Genomic DNA, 24,552 nt, shown 5'->3' with positions numbered 1-24,552 from the left:
ACAGAGGGGGCTTTTTTGCTTTTTCTTCTTTCTTTATAAAAAGAAAAGAAAAGCAGGCTTTGCTTAGTTTAAGCTTTTGTACCCAGTTAGAAAATTCTGTAACGTATCAAACATTTTGTAAATTTTCAGGATACAAAACAGTTTGTGATATGTATATATTTGTAGAAATACAACATACAGGACAAACATGAATTTCCTCTGTAACTGAGATTATAATGGCTGACAGCTGCTTCAGAGATCCACAACCTGCAGTATTAACAGAACAAGATGTACTCAAATATGATGTACTGCAACTCTTAATACCTTAATACCCTTGTTGTCAATCATTTTGATCAGCAGTAAAATACAGATGTAATTCTTGAATCATTGGCGTATATGGAAGTAATGTATGTAAGTGGCATGGAATCTTTTTTTTTTTTTTTTTAAACCAGAGGTTAAACTTTGCAAGAAACCAAGCTATTTTTAGGATCAGAATAAGCATTTATTGGTGATTAAATGCCCTACCCTGTTTTATATACTACCTAATTCCATTTCCAGAGTCTTTACCAGGCAGGCTCTGCTAGATGCATTTACCAGCAAGAGCAACAAAAGTGCAACAGCACAAGCAAAAGGCTACTGGCAAATGTGTGCATGGGGAGTGGGAGGTGATGTTTAAGGGTGCAATATCTTTGTGCATAAAAGATTCTTTAAGTGAGGGATGTCAAAGATATGGCCTGTGGGCCAGATCCAGCATGAGGAGCCATTTCACTCTGCTCATGAGCTTCCTGGACTGACTGTAAATTTAGGGGCAGGGCCTACCATCAAACTTCCAAGTACAAAGCACTGCTTAGGGATGTGTGCGGTCATGGGGGCTATCAGAGGGAAGGGGAATGGGAAGGAGACAGTACGCAAATGACAGCTGTGTTGATGCCTGTGCTACTGCCACTCACCCACCACTTGCCCTCCTGCTGCTGCTGGGTCCAGATCCAGCCTAGGCACCCAGGTGAATTTGAGAACGCTGTTTTAAGGTAAATAGTTTCAAAGGATTAAAGGTGAAAATGCCTCTTCAAAAAGTAAGATTCCCATTTATTTTCATACCAGTTTAATCCCACAATTTTACACTGGTAATGTTGTGTATTTAAAAAACAGATACTTTCAAAAGAAACATGAGGAAGTGTCAAAAACACTTTCCCAACTTTTTTGTTATCATATTCTGAAGTAGCTTGACCTGAAGGTAATGAACCTTGATGTGTGAAAAATGAACAGCAGTAAACAAGTTTATTACAATACTTGTGATTTTGTAGATTTGACAATACAAACAACAGGCTTGAAGCAAACTGCAGCCGTTTCATCTTCATGGTGTTTTAAAAGAACACCAATCACATATATTTTTAGAGCAACAGTATTCAAAGGATGCATATGAAACCATGTTCTTATAGAAAATGAAAAAGTTTAGAAGACATTAAATTATATCCTTGCAATTTTAAATGGACTTACAAGTTTCTAAAAAAACTGATAAAATTTACAGAAATAGGGGGCTCTAGGCATTAGCAATAGAATATGACACCTCTCTCACTAGTAGTACAAGGCTAGCACAAACTAAAAGTTTTCCTTACCCAATTACAAATCTAATGACTATAATAAATTTCTTAAGGGGGGGTGTGCATGTGCAACCATATACCATCTAAGTCTCATATGAAACCCACCATCACAACCAGTCCCTGTTAGCAGTGTTAGTGGAGCACCCATGGTCTGAAAAGTCAGGTTTAATGCTCCATACTCCCTCTCACCCCCATGTAAAATTACTGCACAAAAGGACTGAACAAAGAGACAAGATGCTATAATTAAAGCTTACACTGCCTATCATTTATACATTCTGTAGACAGATAAAAGGCTTTCCTCTCCGAAGTTATTAACTGATCCTCTTTCATGAATACAAAGTTGTCTTTCAAATTAAAAAAAACCCAAAAAACTCAGTAGTGTGGTGGTAGACAAAGAAAAATTCAGGGGATATAAAACATAACTCAGGATTTATGGCCATAATAAAAACAGCTTTACAAATACTTTGTAAGATAACCAATGTTATCTTTTCATAACTGAAAAGACAAAATGCAATTAAAAGATATGTCAATTTGATCCTGAACATCTTGACAGTAGCTCTTTAATGTAACTGTAAAATATTCACTATATAAAAGATCCACAAAGAAATTAAATTTCCATATACAACACCACAAATTTTACTTAAAACCTTTTCTAGGGGGAAAAAAAATGCATCTTTCAAGTCATTTTCACTCATTTCTACAATCTCTGGCAATTCTCACTAGCTTATTAGGTTCATGATGTAAAACAAGTTAATGTTATATACTCCTGCTTCTCCATTGACAGCTTTATTTTTCAGCGACTTAGAGTAACATAATAGTAATAAATGGTAAACAATACTGCTTCAAAGTTTAAAGTGTCATTCTCCAAGAAAAGTCATGCAGAATGACCTCTATGAATAAACTTGCAATTAGTTCTTGAAGTCAAACAGGGGTCTTTCAGTAAGCCTGGATTAACCTAGTATTTTTAGAGCTCTTGCACTCAATGAATGCATAATAAAATAACCACCTGCACATCTATCCTTTTCATGAACTACATCTGCTTGACAAATCTAAACAGTTAACAGCTGCAACTGGTTTCCTGGGATCATACCAAAAAAAGAAAGAGGACAAAAACCTAAGAGAAACAAAATTTATTGTAAAACAAGTTGAAGCAGCAATGACTTCGGCGGAGTTCTGCTCTGCAATCCCAGACGGAGCATGATGCAACTTGCAACTCTCATGCTCTCAGGAAAGCTAAAAACAAAATTATAGTGCAACTGTACAGATGTTGCCTCATTAAAATCGCTTTCTCTTGATAATTTCTGGTTTCCAGCTGACAGGATGGGTTTCTTCGGTCTGAAAAAATAGCATGAGAAAATAAACTGAAGTAACTATTTTTAACTGTAGATTAAACTGTAGTTTTGCTTAAAAGGTTTGTTACACAGGATATGCTATTTCTTATACACATGTAACAATACTTTGGATAATTTAATATATTTTGCTTTAATTAGAATGTATAGATTAACTGATTAGAATATACATTTGAATTTCCTGTTTCCCCATGCCGCTGTCTGAAGGGCTAGACATTGTTGCTCCTGCTATTATTTTAGGCTATAAAACAAGAACATGGGTGGTCACTAGCAGTTAAAGAAAAAAAGTTTTGGAGAAAAATAAAAAGTATAAGGCTGGCAGCCATGAGACTCAAGTTCTACTCCTCGTTTAGCCACTTACATCCCATGTGATCTCAAGCAAGCTCTTTAATCTCTGTACCTCACTGACCCCTCTGTAAAATGGGGAATAAATACACTTATCTTGTTCCAAGAGATACTGGAATGATAATTCAATATTTGAAGCACTCTTAAATAATTCACCACAACTGTGATTAGATTCCATGCTTTAAATACTTGCTTATTATAAATCGCTATACAATGATGAGTTCTATTCCATGAAGTAAATCTGGCTAGGTTTATAAAGTGTAGTGTTTTGAAAATAAGCTACCTACACTATATTTCAGCCTTCTGGCCTTTTAAACTGTTGTACAAGGATCAAGTGTGATGTACTTTTCAAATTGTCACCTCCGAAAAGACTGATTATAGAAAAGAAGCAGATGCAACAAGCCTCGTCATTATACAGGTCTCACTGTATGCTTTGTAATAAAAATTCTCAAACTACATCACAATAGGGCTTTGGACAAATATAGGTGGTTTTAGACTGGCTTGCTTGAATGTAGTTAACAGGAAAACTAGTGCAGAAACTAGCCACTACCCTGTATTATATAATGTACATGTGTACACATACTATATCTATCTATCGATAGATATAGATATATTAGAAAAGAGGATATATAATATAGGATAAGAGCTAGCTTCCATGTTATTTATTAATATTTATAAAAATCATATTTTATTTTTATATATATATATATACACACACACACACATGTTTATATACATACACACATCCCCTATAAATATATCCTGTATTATAAGTTACATGTACTCAAGATATTCTCCTCTCATATACATGTTGCAACCCTAACAGAATAAAAGAGTTCTATAGAAATCTTTTCTGTTCATTTCACGATTTATAATAAAATTGGTTAAACTGTAGATTTTTAAGAAGTACAATTAAAAGGCATGTCAACATACCGCAGTATCATCTTCCCTGTATACTTTTATAGTTTTATCAGCTTCAGCAGTAAGCAATCTGCTTTCTGACTGGTCAAACGCACAGGCAAATATTCCTGATTCACTGTCCAAAGATCCAGGCTGTACAGCTGCATGCACTCTTTGGAAATTATACCCAGTTCTCCAGTCCCAAAGATGCATAGTGCCATTATCAGCTGAAAAAGAAATACAAGTGGTAATTCAATTGATCCATTTCTGTCACCCTTTTTATAAAAAACAGCTCTCCAACCACCTGTCTAATGCACAAAGAATTTGCTGATTTGGAACTGGTTAGTCATAGCATTCTGTTAGAATAGTTTACTGCCCTCCAAAGAGGTGTCCCATTTCCTGCTGGCTTCTTTGTTCCCTTCCTGCCTAAGCAAGCTGGTGGCAGCTCTCTCTGAAATGCTCTTAAACCAGCTATAAAGATAATGCACAGAATCACAAGTACTCGCAGCAACTTGTAATCTTGAACACAAATTCCTTACTTGATGGCATTACTGATGGGATGACAGTTCTACATTTAATTCTGAACAGAGACACTACAGAAACAATGACCTTGCATAACCTTAAAAAGTGTGGAGATAGTACTGACAGGTGAAAGAAGGTTGCACATCTAAGAAGGATGCTCAGCGGGACCCCTCTCAAAACAGACTTTCAATTTTGATAAAGGTGTGAACTAGTCAAAGCAGAACTTTGATAACTTTAATCTAACCCCAACTGCCAGCCAGATAAAAAAAACCCAGACATTTTAGATAGTGCCTCCTCCAAAGTAAAGACTTTAAATCTCAATTTATTTTAGTTCACCCCTAACTCCTTTGAAGTTGCTATAGATTTTTTGAAAATCTCTATAAACTATGTTCATAAGGCCCTAGTTTCAAAAGGCCTTTAAAATATATTTCTAAACAGAATAACGTTTTGCTCTGGGGAAATGGACAATTTTCCCCACAATCTTCAGCTATTTTAAGGAGGCTGCCTACAAAATGAGAACAACCCAATTTTTACACTAATACCAATACAAATGTCATTGAAATATCCTTGCAGGACTTATACTTCCAAATCATTTAGAATGAAATACAAAAAGAACCCAGCATTTTTCAAGCTCTTGCCCACACTATACACGTGAATCCTTATGCTGTCAAATGCAGCTATAACCTGCATTTAAAAAATAAGAAAACCCACTCTTATTTGTACTTAAAAGCATACAGTCTGTGTAAGCTGACACAGAACATGATTTAGCAGTTCCCACCCAAAGCATTTCGACTCCAAAACTTTAGCTTCATGCTGAACACTATATTATGCATGACACATTAACATATTAAATAAAAGTGCAATTCTTTCCTGAAAAGTGGTATTTTTCAATGACTTCCAGAACAAAAGTGTTCAGTTTACAAATGAACAGTGTTTTGTTTTATGGCTATTTCTGTGAACTCATCCCAGAATTTGAAGTCAAGCTGCATTAACACACACAACTCTATGGATCAAATCCCATTCTTTGACTACATGCCTATGCTTGCCTAAAGGAAACCAAGTGCAGAACTTGACCCCTCACTTGTGAGTATCAACAGAATTTCAATCTGCTTTCCTATGGCTACGCTGACACTACAGAAAAAAGCAAAAAGCCTATTAGTCTTATGATTAAATGAGTAGACTGGGACTTCAGCAACCTATATTCAATTCTCTATTCTGCCTTCAAATTCCTGTGTGATCCCATAGCAAGTGGGTGCTCAACTGGCCCATGGGGCTCCCTATGAATCCAAAAATGTGGCAGTGGGGGACTGATGGCAGCTAACTGCCGCTCCCCCACTGCCAATTTTCCAGAACTACAAGGAGCCCCCCCGAGATGGATAGCATGAGCCTGCATGCTAGATTGAGCTTGCAGGGCCGATGGGTGCATAGGGTCCTGATTCAGCCCTGCACCACTCATCCAGCCTACAGGGCCAATAGGTTGAGCACCACTGCTATAGCATTGCAGAGCTGCTGTAGCTGTGATGGAATGAGAGAATTAAGATTTGTGAACTTAAGTAATATCTTTTGCTAGATCAGTTAAACAGAGCACAAAGCTTGTTTAACATTTCCCAATTACACAGCTCATCCAATAAAAGATATTATTCAAACTAACAAATCTTGTCTCTCGCATATATTACCCTGATCAAAGTGAGAATCTTTCTAGGCCTCAATTCTCCTTTCTGTAAAAGAAAAATAGAATTTTCTTTTCCCACCTCTTTAGCTGTCTTGTCTATTCAGATTATACATTATTTTAATATAAATCCTATCCCCTACCACATCTTCCATTACAAAAAGATATGAGAATTCAGATGAGACCTCCATAAGCTACCTTTCCAACAGCCATTTGCCCCTACCCACACATATGCTTGAGTATATATGTACAACCATATAGCTTTTCCACATCAGCAATGATTTTAGCGTGTCCTTACTTTAATCAGAACTACAGCATTCTAGTAAGTGAAATTATGGAAAAATGCCACTATGAATTTGAGTTAATCAAAGTTCAGTGAATCAACTGCTAAAAGATTGGGTTAAGCAGTATTCAGCATTTTACAAATAGATACTGATGGCTAGAAAGTGGTATTTAGAGGTTTGTTTTGGGGAATTGGCTTGTAGGTGAAGTAGATATGCATTAGAACAGGGGTAGGCAGCCCCCAGAATGTGTGCCAGAGCATGGCATGCAAAGGTGTTTTGCTTGGCATGTGCGCCTTGGGGCAGACAGCAGGAAGCGAGCCTCAGCTATGCTGCTGCAACAAGGATCAGGCCCTTCATGGCACCCCCACTGTCTGCCCCAGCACGCCAATATCTTACAAGTTGAGGTTGCGGGTGTTTTTGGCACTCTGCCCAAAACCCATTGCCTACCCCTGCATTACAACAATGGTCCAGGGGAATGGCAAGAGATTTCTGGTTTTGGTAAAACAGACCGAATTAGGAGGCCTGGTAAATAACCAAATTAAGATGTGTGCATATGGTGGGTTTGTTGGAACAAAGGAATATACTGACAGGGCAGAACATGGACAAGATGACGTCCACAGGGAAACCAATCAATGAGGCCCAGGAATGAAGAGTCAGAGGGCAGAAAGAATACTAAAGGAGGAATTTCAAAGCAGCAGAGAGGACCCAAGAGGGGAACCCAAGGCCACTATAGACAGAGGGCACACCACCAGCCCATAGGGGGAGGGTAGGTCACCTGTCTTAACCACCCCATCAGGGGAGGGTGGGCAGGCTTCGGCCTTCAACCTCCAGGCTGCTGACATCTGACATTCAAGAAAGAACCTCAGGGTGAAGCTCTCATACTAGCCAGATGTACCTTCCCTGTGTGACAGCTCTCAGATTGGTCGCTGGGATCCTATGATCCCTGCTGGCTTCCTGCCCCTGGGGTAGGGGGCTGGACTCAGTGAGCTTCTGAGGTCCCTTCCAGCCCTAATGTCTATGACTCTATGAGCTATAGAATGGAGTTATTTATGCTATCACTGTATATCAATAAAATTTGCCTATTATCAAATGGTGAAGTCGTGGTTAGTCTGAGGGTTTGGGTCTGCCCAGAACAAGGTATATGGGTTATAAATCTAGAGCCAACAGATACTATTTGTAAAACCATCAGAAAAAGTTGATGGATTCCATGCATATGAACAGCAGGCACTAGGAATTTATGCAGTTAGAGGAACAACATTGTTAATTTCTTTGTAGGTACATACACACATTTAGTCAAGCCAGACTTCAATATACTAAACCCAGCCAAATTAAGTAAATTCTACCTGTATTTACTAAACAGGGAGATAATACCCAACACATTTATATACCAGATATCACCATAATGGAGAACACAGATAGAAAGCGCTTCCAGGCAGAAAAAGCAGTGCATTCCTATTGCATATAATGAGGCAATCAAATTGGAGGGCTTTACATGAATGAATGTACCCTTTGCAGACATATGTTGCATACCCACTCTCCATACACCACAATGCAGCAAGCTGAGAGGAACAGTGATAAAGTAAGCTAGGAGGATTCACTATTATGTGGATTTTCCCAATCCATCCCATTCATTAGGGAGGCAATGGCTACTCTAGGTTGAAGAGGCAATAGGGTCAGAGTGACACTAACTGCTCTACAGCAGCCAGTGGAGGGGAAAAGAAGGCTACCAGGCTCCTCGGAGACATCCTTAGTCACAGACTTGGGCTCAAACGAACAGAAACCGTGACAAAAAAATTAAAATCTAAAGAAATCTCACTTTACCTCCAGATACCAAAACTCCATCCGAATTCACAGCCAGTGTGTTGATAATAGCATTATGACCAGAAAGGTTTTGAATGAAGTTTCCATCTGGGAATTTCCACTGTTTAATGTTATCTGGAGAACCAGATGCAAACGTGTAACTGGAACAAGATTAGCATAGTAAAGTAAGCCAGAGTTAAAAAAAAAAAAGTTTTGCACTTGTTTCTCTTTAACATGTTTCAGTGCAGCACATCAGTATTACTGCTACTAATTATACATACCAGTAGTAAAATGTGATTCTCCAATTTACTTAACAACTATATCATTTTTTTCAACAGCAAACGTATGTAAAACCACCTGTATTATGCATGTTTAATTGCATCTTTTTCTTTATACAAAATGGATTACCTAACATACAAATGTCTTTTCAATATTTTAATTTATTATTGAAGTTATGAGTACTATAAATTATAAATTGAATTAATTGTTAATAATATAACTTCAATAATTTAATTTCAAATGAATTACTACTGATATAGTTTCAATACTAATAATATGATGAATATAAAAGTTCTGAAGAAAGAGTTACTTCTCAGTATGAGCACTAGCTTTTGCACTGCCCAAAATTTAAAGCTGGCTTGTATTTTGATTTTGGCAATACATATGTAGAGAGGCGTTACCAGAAAATGACAAAGAAAGCATTTTCAAAAGCTATAGTAACATCAAATGCAATTATGGAGACAGAGCGCAACAGTAAGCAAGCTCTTTGATTTTGGTAGCTGACTAGTTCTCCAATTTGTCTGAACAAGTTAACGATCCTTAAATGATTTAATTCATCTCCCTCACAGAACACTTACAAACATTGGCAGCAAACGTGTTTTTACAGGGCTGAGAGGCAAGTTCAGTCCCCTTATTTAATAGTCAGAGTACAGAAGGTAAGGATATATTTATAAAGATGACAGAGAGGTGGTTTTGTAACATGCTCAGACACAAATTGGGCTGGAACCACTTCATTTCATAGAGATTCTGAAGTTCTGCAGTAATTAAACTAAAATTAACAGGACTCCAAGTACAGATATATGATAACATTGTGTGCCATTATTTCTATATTGGTATTATAGCAGTATAGGAACAGTCATTCCAGTTGCATTTTGGTGGTTTAGTTAGCTCAGTTAGTCTGTTTACTACTAGGATCAGATGCTTCAAAGGCAGGTGCAAGAACTGCAGAAGCAAGCACTTTTAGAATGAGCTACCTATAAGATCATTTTTTTTTCATAATAAGATCAAGTTTTTTCCAACAACTTATGCAATGTTGCACAGTTCTAGTATCCCAAGATTAATTGTTCTCTACTTTGGCCTTTTTTCCGGTAAGCAAGTTTTGCTTAAGTTCACTACCATAACTTTCTTTTAACAAAGACTTGTTCCCTTGTTAGCAATTGTGGGAGTTGTAACGGCACTGGTCTTTCCATCATGGTCATCAAATCCTAGTGCTTGAGAAGCCTATGTATACTGGTACTCCCAACAATGCTCATACCAACTCAGTTAATGCAGCCAAGAAACAGTCATTAATTACAACCGTCTCTTGTTGTGTATACACATTGCTTTAGTGAGATAAAAATGTACTCTTCAATTCATTAGACAGAATAGCACTTTAAAAGAAAGCTACTCTAAAGTACACCAAATGTTGACTTGCTGCTACCACCATGTGTTAAAAGTCAAGACAGAAACAAGGAAAAAAGAAAACTTACTGCCTTGGATGCAGTACAACTGCTCTTACAGATTTCTTGTGATTTGTTAAAGTGACACGAGTTTTTCCCGCCACTAAATCCCACAGTCGTATTGTGGTATCATGGCTTCCTGTAATTAAGAAGAAAAGATAGCAAAGGTATATAGCATAACCAGCAATGCTATCAGTCTGTATAGATAACTAAATATAATATATAAAAATTTAATACAAATAACAGCATCTTTCATCCTAAAAACTCTTGCAAACAAAAACTATATAGAGAGATTTTTAATCCCTCACCTAGATCTTCAGTCTGCTAATATACTGTTATCCTAGAAGTAAAACACATTCACTTTAAACTGCATATAGCAACATTATAAATATTTAGAATAAACTATATTGTATCTTGTTTAAATCAGCAAGAGATGATCCCAATTTGAACCTAGATCTTAACTAATATAACACAAGACAAGAAATGAGAGACAAAAGGTAGTGAACTGGGAGAAAGGACAAAGATAAACAGTGATACAAACACATTGTTATAAATAGCTACATACAAAATTATCTTATATTGATTCTTATTCACTTGGTTTGGTAAACATCAACCGTACCTGTAATAATCTGTGGTTCTGCAGCTTGGCACTTCACTGTTGCCACTGCATTTGTATGTCCTGATAATGTGTGCACGCTGGCTTTTGTCCTCACATCCCAGATCTGTAAAACCATATTAAAAAAACTCAAGAAGGTACGAAACATGTTCATCTTTTAGGAACTACTATCGATTGTGTGGATTACATGCCAGACCTGACACACACTACCACACTTGTGCTATAAAACTAACATATCAGTTCATCATAACGTTTTGCAGGCTGGAGAAAAAAAAATAAGCAAAAGTTGCCATTCACTGCACTTCTAAGACATCAAGCCATCTTTCTTTAAAGTTAGACACCATAAAGCTATATCCCCCGCCCCTCTAAGGCTGAGGAAGTTGAAAGAATCTCATTTGTCTATATGATATTTTTTAACAGTCCCAGGTGCAGGGAAAATAAACCACTCTTAGACATTACTAGCATTCAACATATCTTGGGGCAAAAGAGAATGCTTCAATTATAAATCTATAAAGATTTGGGTCTCCCTCCCCATGAGCCACTGCAGGACTCAAGATTAGCAGACTGGCTCAAGGGCCCAAATTTCCTAGATTATGATGTTTACAAAACAGAGGAAGTATGCTCTGAACAGTGAAGCTTGCTCCCCCTTGTCTGTCAGAGCCCAAGTGTGTCACCCTCAGTGTTGGTTTTCAAGCAGTTTTTCTTTTGAAGCAAAACAGGAATATAAAACACAATAGTAGCAGTAATGAGTATAGAAGGAAGACTGTATAAATAAGGCTACAGGTCTAGTTGTATTTTTAACCTCTATACACACCACTTGCATGCTTTTACATATGTACTGTTATAAGCTAAACATGTTCAATAAACCTCACCATACTACTTACTCGTGCTGTTGAATCCCGGCTACATGTCATCAACACATCTATTGTTGGGTGCAGATCCAAACCATAGACGGCACTTAAGTGACCATGGTAATGCCTAATGACCTAGAGAACAAACAAACTTTAACTTGGTATTTAAAGGACAATTTTTAATTCTCCAATTCCTACAATGCTACAAATGAACCTTGATATAAGAAAAAGTAAATCTACACTTACCTTATTATACTCAAGATCCCAGCATTTCACTTGTTTGTCTTCTCCACAAGAGAAGAGGTATGGACTTCTTGCACTTACTATCACACCTCGGACAGTACTAATGTGTCCCGTCAGAGACAGCTTTAATTTTCCACTAGCAAGATCCCAAATCTACATTGAAAAATGTAAAGATTTTAAGTCACCCAAATGTAAAAACAGGACAATTAAAAGAGAAAACTGAATTGACCAGGATTTGTCAGTCTATTCCTAAACCATCTTACCTTGATAGTTCTGTCAGCAGAGCCAGTAACAAACCATTGATTTCCTGGTTCCACTGCAATGCATCTCACCCAACCCAAGTGACCACTGATAACCTTTGGAAAAAACAACAAAAAGCATTCTGACTCAAAAAATGAATGTACTTCTAACAAGTGCAATTAGTCCAAGAAATGCTTTTAAATGAAATCAGATTTAAAATTAGATTAAAAAACATGTTTATCTGAGAGAGGACCAAAACTAATACTAATAAATTAAAATTCAAAATATTTTTAAAATTTAGAAACTGGATGGCTTTGGTTTCTTGCAATGGGACCCCTTAAGGTTAAGTCATTGGTTCAAATCCTTAACAGGTCACTAGACACTGTAAGTTAGATTTCTCAAGGTAAGGGCTTTCTTCAGTTCATTCCTGGCATCTTCCTGTACAGTACTGCATAAACTACCAGTGCTCCTACAATAACAATTATAGAAATATGCCCCTACCTATTGGTTGTTTAGTCACATTTGCAAAGCAAATCTCAAAATTTCCAACAAGTTCTCAATAAAACAGCTGTACCTCATTAAAAAAAAAAAATCTATTACTACTAGTTGTCACAACCCAATGTTGTGATTTTCTGTTTGTGTGCGCTTCGGCATCACTAAATTATTTTTCCCGCTAAATTGCAGCTTCCTTGCACGGTGGAGTTCTCTGCTGCAAAGGAGAACCCCGGTGCAACGGAGTATTCCTGCCAAAATTTGTAGCTTTCTTTGCATGGTGCATTTCTTTTGCATCTAAGAAATGTACGGTGCAAGGAGTTCCCACCATTTGTATGAGGATTCGTGCCACATCATTGGCCGATTCTAAATTATGCACACGTGGCGGCTAGCGATTGGCTTGCTAGCCGTATAAAGAGCTTGAGTGGTTTCCGCCCAAGTTGGAGGACTCCACGAACACCGAGTTGGAGGAATTAGAGAACTCACCAGGAGGAGGAGACTTCGCACTGTGTGAAGATCTCTAAGCACTGCGGATCCTTACGGACCCAACGCATTTCTTAAAAAGGCAACAGAGGTCTAAACAGCCTCTGGCCTCTCCCCGTCGCCGAACACAATCCTAGACGTATCCCTTTTCCTGTATACTAAATATTCGAACCCACGGAACTTTAACAACTCCGTGGGAGGGAACCGGACCGAACCTGCGGAGCTTCACAACTCTGGGGCTAGAACAAATTTGTCATAGTCCTCCAACGAGGATTTAAGCGGAGCTGCGCCTGGATGCTGACCAGCCTACACCACTACCACCACTGGTGTAAGTAAACAGTCTTTGAATCAACCACTAAGCATCCTTGACTAATTCTAGTTCGCGCCCCGGTCTTCTCTGGCCCCGCGTGCCTGGGCTGCTGGCCACAGCCCGCGTGCGCAAAGAAGGGCCCAGCTCGCCCCCGGCCCGCACACTAGTATCGGTCAGCAACCACTGCATCTTTTAATTCAGTTCCTTCAGATCTGGACTAGGCAAAATGCCAAGGGATAGTGCATAAATCTATCCAACCCAGGCACAGACTATACCTGTTCTATAAACAGCAGAAACAATTCTTTTAAGGTAAGTCAATAATGTACATTTCACTAGCACCAAAACTCAGTTTAAAAAAAAAAATCTCAGTACAATTAGACGCTTTACAAACACAAAAAAAGAAAATATCTTTATTTGCATTTTAGTATCTACAGCTTTAGAGGATGCTTCCCCATTAATATGTTCACTGAAATATAGTTATTATAAACACCACCTGCTAGCAATTAATATATAGTTTACTCCACTTACATGCATATTAGATAAATACCCAATTTGTAGGCTACTGCTTATTTTGTAATAAATTCCAGTTATCTGCACATCAGGTAAGTACATAAATTAATTAAATGCACAGATCTTTTAGACCTATTATCCATCTTGTAACTTACCTACATACCAAGTGCAACTGTCTGCTCCCAACCAATTGTTCTCCCTTTAAACGTGCCAGAAACAATGCAAGGGAAGCAGCTGTCAAAAGGGCTATTAGCAGCCCTGAAAAAATAAAAGCAGCTAGATACCTGAATAGCATCTTTCTCCCTTCATTTTCAAGGCTTCTAGAAGCAGCTCCAGTTGTGACTACTGGAAGCTTTGAAAACGAGGAAAACTAGTTAGTTTCAGAGATTTATATCTTTGTAAATGATGATCCTTAACTATACAATTCTTCTAATACCACTCCCATAACTAACTATTGGAAGCTTTGAAAATGAGGGCAGCAGTCAATGTTGGAGATGTCAACATCACAGCAGTGATAGTGCTGTATAATTAAAGGGCACTGATTGTTAACATTCATTTGCATAAGTGCATAGTTTTAGTAAAGGTAAATTTTTTTTCTAGTCTAGAAATTACACACATACATATACTGTGCATAGTCGCCCAACCACACACACCATATAACGGATAAAGCTTATCTTCTAAGGTCTTAAAACACTGGTGATAACCAGTGGAAAACACTATTTGCAAAGGAAAAAACTCTATTGATGGAAAGCTGGTAGAAGTGATTCTGCTGCCTTCAAACCAAGACGGTTCCTCCAAGGGACAGTCTTCTTGATAGGAAGGAAAAAGTGTGGGCACGTCAGTGGCACCGCTGGATCAGAGTGGCTCTTTTGTAGCTCTAATGCCTGTCAGAGTTGGGAAACCAAGAATCAAGGAGCCAAAACGATTCGTCTATGGCTTTCTCTTTAATACATCTGAGCTTCACTAAGATGTAGAGAAGAATAAGGGCCAGAGTACCAAAACAAACTGAACCTTATGGAGGCTTTGAAGTAGACATGGATGCAACATACCAGGTGAGTTAGCTTGTCCTGTTTTTTTGGTTGCAGTTGACAGTTCCTAGTCCCCCAGCAAGAGCTATAGGTAGATTGTGCCACTGTGCCTTTTACCAGACATCTTACTGTCAAGAAGAACCAACGTATTGAGAATCTAGCATCTTGGCTTTAGCTATACACACGTTTTCTTTTCCCCAAGTCCCGTTTTACAACCTATAAAACTGCTCCAAATCAAGTAGGTGCACTTTCCATGTGCTTATTATGTCTCAGTTCTTCTCAAATAAAATTCTTCTCTTTTAAAGTGTTTATAAATAAGTTTCTCCAGAGCTATAGTCTTATTTCATACACTTATACATTCCTTTGTATTAGACTGTTTTTTCAGAAAAAATTGTCTTTACATTAATTTTAAGTTTTGTGCAACTTCAACAGATATTTATGAACTCTAAAACTGTGCATACACAGCACTATACAGTAAATGACCTACACTAAGACGACCAGACACATCTATTTCAACCACAAGAGATTTTTCGTTCTCAACCAATGAAGTGTGGTCTTTCTTCAGTAATAGACCATGTGTCTGAGCAAAGCTGAAAGTTACTCAAGTTATGAATTAGGTAAAGAGTATCGGTAAATAAGGTACACATAAAGAAATTATTTATTTCACTGCCTTCAGCTCATTTAATTTCTACCATTTATGCATTTTTCCTCTAGTATACCTAGTCATAACAAGGTCATGACCAAGGTATCCAACAAGCATATGCAATAACTGAGGAACTAATTGGTATAACCTGAGATAATCAAATTAAAAAGGCAAAAAATAATGATAAATGTACCAATTAGATTGAGATGAAATGCACACAAATCAACCAATTTAAAGTGTAGGGATAATTCATTGCATCTTAAGTGTTCAGACAGCATTTTCTATTTTCATGTTAGAACAAAACCAGAGATTCATTGGAAAAGGTTCTAGTGTTAATTGTGCTGAAAAATTACATTAGAAACTTATTTCATTGTGATCCATTAACATTGTTAAAACAGCAATGACACTTACTTGAAATATAGTTTAAGTAAAAGTAATTTAAGTAATTTAAGGTCTTATGTCCACCCATGAATGCCATTACCAATGCCTGTGTTTTTTCAATCATCATCTTATTTTTAGAAGTTTCCCAAACCATTGTTATACCCACATAAACAAGAGACAAAAACAAGGAACTGTACACAAATGGCAGTCCAATGCATATATAAAAAGAAAAAGAAAAAGGAAATTTTTTCTCATTCTAATCTCTGTCTCTCTCAGGAATATTTATAAGCAGCAGATGCAAAAATTTTAAAGACGCATTAGACTGAGGTCCCTTTATTTCCCTTTTTCCTGGGGGAGAACCGAAGTTTGAAGATAATGCAATCTGAGAGTTCTAAAGACTTTATTGTGTGCGCAAATTTTCAACTTACTCTGTACAGTTTCCACGGTGGATGCCACTGAGGTTTGGGCATTGTTGGAGCCTTCTTTGCAATCAGTGCAGAATTTTTGCTCCCCGCTTCCATGATGGCCTATAATTGTAAAGGAGATAACAATCACATATTTTGACAAAACACCTTCCATGCAACCTACAAGTTACTCCTTGTAAAGTGTAGGGGAATCATGCCCTCCTTTAAGGTTTCATATTATTGTAAACTTCACTATCCAAATGACTGTATGGGACACAGTGCGGGATAAGAGGCCAAGTTCATAAACATTAACTATATAAATATTAGAAATGATACAAATGATCACAAACTCACCATGGACATACTAGGAGGCTGTGAACGCTCAGGAATTCCAGCATGCCTGTAAATATCACCCACACCAGCGGCAGTACGATTTGCATCTATCCTAGATTGAAGGGCAGGGGCGGGGTGAGGGATGGTGAATAATGAATAGGACACATTTTAAATGAATACACCTTATTCAAAAATTAACTGAAAAAAAAAAAAAAAATCAGTAAAAAACTTTCAGATGATTAAATAATTTTTAATCATGAAGCAATTTCTACATGCAGAAGGACTCTGCCTAGCTTGGGCTCTTTCATACACCTATATATCATCCAAGCCCAACTGTGAACATTACTATGTGGATTGTTAAAGATGGTGATGAGAAGAGCTGCCACATCTATGGCAGCAGTTCCCCATAGGGGAAAAGGGGGCATGGTAGGGCCCCAACTCAGCCCTACAAGAAAGGGGTTGGGGGGGGGTGGGGACAGGGACAACACAGGGACCTGAATCAACCCCACAGGGGAAGGGAGTACACACAGGGCTAGGGGTTCAGGAATTTGGCAGCAGTAACTGTATTAATGGCCACCATTCCCCTGCTGCCAAAATTTTCAGACCTGTGGGTAACTCCATGGGCTGGATGAGATGCCTCCAAACAATCACACAGAGTGGAAGATGAGCAGTCATGCAAAGACTCTAGAGAAGAACGTCACGGTCCTACTCAACTAAAATTCTAAAACCAAGAGATGAATTGTACCACTGTAAATTAGCATTAAGCCAAACTCCACCTTCTGTGATTTTTATTGCTATCTTTAAGAATGAGTGTGCCAAGTTTCCTCAGCTCTAGATATCACAGAACAGACTGAACACCAAATAGAATAAGAAAATCTCTGTCAGTAATGAAATTAAACTGATATAAATCACTAGGAATCTGGTACATTTCAAGCTATCCTGCCAATTTTGTTGAACTGCTTTTACAAACACATTTTTCTAAATTGTAGCAAATCTCAGATATGAAGAAATTAGCAAAATACTTCAGAGCACTGTGATTTCAAAGTGGAGGATACCCCATTCCTGGTTATCTGATATCAGGTATTTAAAAATAAAATTTAAAAAATTCTTAGGTAAGATACCCTTTATTGATCCCAGCCATTTTGAGTTGAATAATATATAAAAATTGGGAATAGGATTACTATTTGTGAATGTTTGCATTTTAGTAGAGATGAACCAGACAGAACAACATTTAAGTGTATGGGAATCTGAGGGAACTGGGACCTAAACTATCAGAAACACTGGAAACAAAGACAAAGAATGAAAGGAATAGGAACTATAGTGCTTGCAACACAGCTCAGTGATTAGTCCAAAGATTGCAGAAAAGGAGTATTTTTTACAGTGATTACATATGAGCTATTTGTTCTATGTATTCCATGAACATTTCATTAATTCAGAATCAAGACTAAAAGAATTATATTAAGAAAATTGTACTATCTTTAATAAAAAAAACCCCAACAAAATACCTTTATGTACTGTCCCTACAAGATGTGATTTAAAAAAAACCCAAAACATTCTCTTTTAAGATTCTACATGTGCATCTGCAGTTATGTATATGTGGATGATCCTAGTGCTTCTTCCGTGTGTCAGTCTGAGTGTTACAACATAATCCATCTGTCATAGAGATTCACTTTCAATAGCGCTCACAGATCAATTAAAATATGATTATGAAAAGTTATTTACCAGTTAAAGCTGCATACTAATAAATGTAGAGGCTAACCTTTTAATTTTTTTGGGAAAGGCACACATTGAGACATTTGGGGCCTAAGATTATTTTTATCGCTAGCTGCAAGTTACTTATTTCTAGGTCTGTGCGAAGTGGAAAGTATTCACTTTGGATTCAGCCATTGGGAGGGACAGCAATTTGATTCAGTGATCTGAATCACTGCCCCGATTCGATTCGGCCAAATCCGAAGATATTCAGCAATAGACTATACAGACAGGCAGTGTAAGCAGGAGCAGCTGAATGAGGCTGAATCTCCTCCGAATCGAATCGGCTACTGAAGCTGTGCGCAGCCCTACTTATTTCCCCATGGACTTTCTATAAGTTATAAAATGGTTTTAAGGAAGTAATTTAGAAATACCTCGATTGAGAAGGAAGTGCTACAGCTAATGACTGAGCAGCTGATTCACTGGGCATCCTCTGGACCTTAGTGTCTGCTGTCAGAGCCACACCTTGAACAAGAAAACATACATCAAGAGGCCAGATAAATCTACTAAAAAAGGCTACTAATGTTTTTGTTTCTAAACTTATATAACAGAACAATTTGGTTACAAAATCCTTGTCATTCCCTCTTTGTGACATGTTTCTGTAACTAGATGTTCAAATGAATTTTTTTTCCTATACTAAACTGACAACTTGTTTGTCTTAGGCCCCCTCTACGTGTTAGTATTTGCACATTTAACTAACTGGTTAATTGCGCAATTACGTTAAACCAGCTATACTGTACAAAGCACCTATCATACAATTAGAAGCTCCAACCAGGTATAAAGTTAGACCTCAAAAATGTGTACTATCTTTATAGCTGGTTGCTATCAATCTTTACAATTTACAAATGTAGAAAGGAATAAATTGAGTGACAGCAATCTGCCAGTTCTTTGGCATCACAGGATGCATTGCTCTCTCTCTAGTGTAAACTTCTCTGAAAAAGAACAAGAAGGAAACCCCTGCCCAAAACAATTCTGAGCACTAGATTCATTCCCCTTACCCAACAGCACCCAGGAGAAATACCACCCTCTCTGTACCTCCTAGGCAAGCACAGACCAGATGAGCAGGGACAGCCCTGCCAGGCTGCAGCATCCTGAGCAGAAGTAAGCACAGGGTGGAGGGGTGGGGGAAATCACCCCCCACTTCCCCGCACAAACCCAGGACAGCACAGCCCAGACTCCAGGGCAGCAGAAGTCCTTCCACCCAAACTTCTCCCAAGGGGCAGGGGCATCTTGCTGGGCTGTAGCAGAGCCTGAGTTTCCTAGACATCCTGGGATCCTGGGGGATGACTCCTTAATATCTTCAGTGATGCTGTTGAACAGCAAGTGTTCCCTGAAGTGGCCAGCAGCAGCAATGCAAGTTGCTATTCCTTTTACATATTCATCACATGAGGAAGGCTCTGCCACAATTGAAATAATGTCTAGAGCCACCTTTAGACTATATAGTCTAATGATGAAATCAATCACTTGAATTTCTACTGGAAATACTAGAAAGTCCCTATTTTCTAAAATATTTGATTTGAAAAATAAAAACAAAAAGGGTTTAGAACCTGCAGCTTTGAATCAATCAAAACCCCTGTTCAAGTCAAGATAGGTGAAGCCTTCTCTATTCTACTTTGGGTAACTATAAATTAGAATGACTGCCTATTCACTTTTGAAAACTTTTTTTCTTTAAATCCTCCTGAGAAATGCTTCATTAGCATACAAAGCATCTTTATTAACAATTCACAGATTAAACTAAAATTACCAAGAAAGCTGTCTGTATTACTGACATTAAGTCTGACTTCTTCCCTTTTTGTTGGTTTCAGCTTCCTTGTTTTTAATTTATATCTAAAGAGTGTTCCTTTTTATAAAAAAATTTACTTACCAGGCCCAGGTGGATATGGATGTGTCCCTGTTATCATATATTCAACTTCTTGTCCTAGAAAGTAACAAATGTTTATTGATTATTTTACATTTTATATAGAGCAATAATTAAGTGACAAATTACAAAAATCAATGCAAGACAGCATTTGAAGAAACAGCAGTCATGCCAAAGTTGTAACACTATACTAGCACTACAGTATTTGAGTACTGTTCCTATTCTTTTGTTCTCGGTGTTTTCAAGAATTCATCAGAAAAACTCCATCTATGAACCAGTGATGCCACTGCTCACTACCAAGACTTGCCTTTATGAATACTCTAGTCTACCACAAGGTAACTAAAGAGTACATTTTCATATAACCAAGGATTTATTATAGAAGTTGACTGGAGGAAAAGTATTTCATTACTCAGCAAGTTCATGCTCCTTCCACATACAACACATACATGTATTTTATAGATTAAACACTAATTATCTGATTCAAACAACTTGATTAGCACGTGACAGTACAAATTAAAAAAGAGGAAGCACAAGCTCTTTTGCATTTCTCAAGAAATTGATACCAGTCTCTCACCACTCCTCACTCCCAGAAGATTTTCAAGGAACATCTTTTAAAAAGAAAATCTCAACTAGAATATGAAAATATTAGGCATTCTTGAGACATATTGGACAGTATCAATAGGAAATTTAAATACCCCAAGAATTGTGTTGTGGCCTTAAAGGGGCCTTACTTGAAAGCTAAAAGACATCATAACACAAAGTTATGCAACCATTACTCTATTTTTACTTACACACTTAAAGGGAGTTTGAAATTGTTCCACAACACTTTTAGCAAACACTCTGCATGTTAAACTATCAATAACATTTGTACTACACCAAAGTAGGCTGTTTACTCTCTTTACTACCATTGTGAAAAACATGTTATGGCACTTCCTTTTTTATGCAGTACCAAAACTTACAGTCTAATATTGACAAAGACTTCCCTTGTTCTGAATCACTTGCATTCTAAAAAGACAAGCTTGTTACACACAGGATAATAAAAATAGATAGTTTTCCTTCTAAATCTCTCTCTCAATTAGAATGATCAGAGAATTATCTTGTAAAATTATCATAGCAATTCTAAGATTAAATTTCATATCATAAGACAATATTCAAAATATACAAGCAAAGGCAAACTAACCTTGATTTGCAGAATATTGTTTATGTCCATAAGGATCCACCACACCCTGGGAACCCTTCTCTCTCAAATTTTCCTTCAGCGTAGGCATGTGCAACACAGAACCATACTCTGTGTGAAGCTTAACTGACATCTTTACCTTGTGACTAGTTGAGAGAACAAAATTTATTAATACTTGATCTTCTGAACAACCGCAAATTTTAAAATGCTTTGGAAATCATTTAGAATCATGTCAGTTCTACTGCTTTCCTTTCACCACCTCTAGATAGTAGTTCTGCTTGAACATACACAATCTGACTTGGATAAAAGAAAGCAATTACTTGTATACACTAACATTTTAAGACACAGCAACAGGCTAGTGACAGCTATACTTACCTTTCTTCATCCAACGATACAGGTTTTGCATTATCAGCCACAAACATATCATGGGTCCTCTTCAAGGATCTGAACACAAGAGTGTGCACAGAATGTTTCTGTACATCCTACAAGAAGCCATAACAAAAATTTAAAGAAGAATCAAAAACAGCAATATAAATTAAATAAGGTAGTAATTTTTCTCCTTAGTAATTAAAAAAACAAACCAAAACAGACACTACTGAATTTGTAGAAGAGTACACTGCCATCCTTAGGAGCTGGGAGCTACAGATTTGGCCTGATAAATTGTTTCATTGCCCCCTCACTTAAAATAACACTCCTTCCTTGGGATAGTCTCATGATAAAGAAGAGCAGGCCAAAACTTTGACCAACTGTGTTTCCAATTCCAACCACTGAGGTAAATACAAACTGAAGATAAAAGCTTGTCCTTCACACTTACTGGTTCTTTGTTTATACATAGACAATAAAACAAATGGTTCAGGCGCATCAGTGGTGCAGGCCTACTCATTTGATTGCAACCACAGAGCAAACAAATGGCAAAGAAAGATCATTTAAGAACTACCACACAGATGATGGCACATGTGTGCATGCCTCTTAGCAAGAAACAGCATGTTCTTGTGGATTCCAAAACCTGCAGGCCTTGGTTTATCGATGTAATTGCTTTGCTTTTTCTTGAAGTACAAAAGCACCATTCAAGAACTAACAAAATTAACAATACCAAAGTAAAATTAGGGTTGGAAAGGACCTCAGTAGGTCATCCAGTCCAACTAGGAGTGCACTGATAAAGATTTTCTGGGCCAATACCAATGGCCGATTATTAACCAGACATATCAGCCAATACCAATTCAGTAGCCAATTTAAAGGAATGCCGCTGGGCAGGGCGGGCAGCAGCAGCACTGGGAGGAGCGACTACAGGGAATTTTTGGGGTGGCTGTAGCCCACCCCTCCCAGGACTGCTGTCCATCTCACCCCCTCCCATCCTGAGTGCAGCCCAGGCCCCCTACCAGGAAGAGGACAGCCCCTGACCCTGCAGCAGGCAGCCTGCCCTAGCCCCACGCACAAATCCGAAGGTGTGTGTAGTAGTCCCTGAAAGAGCTGCCCACATTTACCGCCCTGGCTGGGCAGTGTCCCCTGCCCTTGCTCCACTCTTTCCCTCACTGTGGGGACCTCAATCTGGCCCCCACCACACTACATCCCTTTACCCTTCCTCCTATGCCTTCTTCCCCAAAGACTTAGTAGCCAGATGCTGCTCTCCAAGCTGCCAGGCTGCACTCCTGGCCACGTGCATGCTGTGTCTGTGTGCATGCATATGGCATTTATCGGTAACATTATCAGCTACACTGGCCAAAAAAAGGCCAATTGCTGATAATGTTAATTTTCCTTGTATTAGTGCTGATCTGATATGTGATCAGCATATCAGTACACCTCTATATCTAACCCCCTGCTCAAAGCAGGACCATTCCCAATGAGATCATCCCACTCAAGGCTTTGTCTAGCCAGATTTTTTAAAACCCCAAAGGATGGAGCTTCCACCAGCTCTCTGGATAACCTGTCGCAGTGCTTTACTACCCTCCTAGTGAGAAAGTTTTTCCAAATATCTAAGCTTCTTAATATCTTCCCTTGCCACAGCTGAAGACCACATCTGATACCCAAAGTTACATTTCTCCCAGGCTACTAGAGGGATCTTGGGGGACACTGACCAGATACTGAGTTTACCTCCCACCAGGGAGGGAAACACCCCTTGCCCAACACCATCTTAGGGGTCCTCCTCTGCTCAGCAAAGTTCTTTGAGTAGATGTGACATTTTTTATTGGACCAACTGAGATAAATATATACAATAAAAGTTTATATAATATAACAAGAGATATCACATGCATTCAAAAAGCCTTTGCCTGCCTCAAAGCAACACAGATGCAACCAAAAACCCAACTCCTATGCTAGCGCATTTGCCAAACACACTATATGGGAAGTGCTGGTAGCTGTAAACGACCGCAGATCAGTCCCTTGTCTTGGTGACAGGTGCAATGCCAACATGACGTGCAACAAGGCCACCTGGCCCAGTCCCCTGAGTGCAGTGACCTTGCAACCTATCTTCCTTGTGCTTTACTGGCCGGGAAGGTAGGCATTTACAATTCATTTATAGCGCGGACATAAGCGTCCGAACTCTTCAGAGTCAATGCATCCTCCCCGCCCCCCAGGCCCGTGGCCGGGCAGAGGCTGCAGGAGGCCGGGGCTCAGGCTCCAGCTCCAGCCCTGTGCATGGCCCCTCAAGCCCCCCCCACGCCGGGACACCGGCCCGAGCCCCAGCCCGCCCCGAGGACTGACGGGGAATGCGCGCGGGACCAGGCGCTCACCTCCACCATGGCGCCTCCTCGACAGCAGCCGCCGAACCGCTATTAAAGCACTTCCGGCCCCTGTCGGAAGTGACGATACCACGACCCGCTCGCGAGAGCCGGCGACATTAGGCCGCGCTGGAAAGGGAGGGAGGAGGAGAGTGGGGGGGGAGAGGCGGAGCGCAACATCGCCCAATAGGGGGAAGGGGCGGGGCGTGAGGGGAGGGGGTGGGGCGTGAGGGGAGGGGGTGGGTCGCGCCCTGGCTGACGGCTGGCCTTGACTCTGGGCGGCCCAGTGGACCGAGGGTTCGAGCCCCGGCTGCCCGAGGGCCACCCTCGGCCGCTGCAGCCCTATAGCC

General features: G+C 38.9%; 1 protein-coding gene across 1 annotated transcript; it reads right to left on the bottom strand.

Moving 5' to 3' along the window:
• Positions 1–1,238: 1,238 nt before the first annotated feature.
• PLRG1 (pleiotropic regulator 1) lies at positions 1,239–24,318 on the bottom strand. Its single transcript, XM_006264104.4, has 15 exons — positions 24,215–24,318; positions 21,861–21,967; positions 21,489–21,631; positions 20,315–20,368; positions 18,825–18,915; positions 16,723–16,813; positions 16,393–16,491; positions 12,141–12,233; positions 11,881–12,030; positions 11,668–11,769; positions 10,787–10,889; positions 10,198–10,306; positions 8,471–8,610; positions 4,208–4,401; positions 1,239–2,915 (listed from the first exon to the last, which is right to left on the bottom strand). The coding sequence occupies exons 1-15, from the start codon at positions 24,221–24,223 to the stop codon at positions 2,856–2,858; spliced, it is 1,545 nt and encodes a 514-aa protein (XP_006264166.1). The 5' UTR covers positions 24,224–24,318; the 3' UTR covers positions 1,239–2,855.
• Between the last annotated feature and the right edge of the window lie 234 nt (positions 24,319–24,552).

The sequence above is a fragment of the Alligator mississippiensis genome, chromosome 2, assembly GCF_030867095.1.
Source record: "Alligator mississippiensis isolate rAllMis1 chromosome 2, rAllMis1, whole genome shotgun sequence".
NCBI classification, from domain to species: Eukaryota; Metazoa; Chordata; order Crocodylia; family Alligatoridae; genus Alligator; species Alligator mississippiensis.
This window is presented reverse-complemented; position numbering and strand designations above follow the sequence as displayed.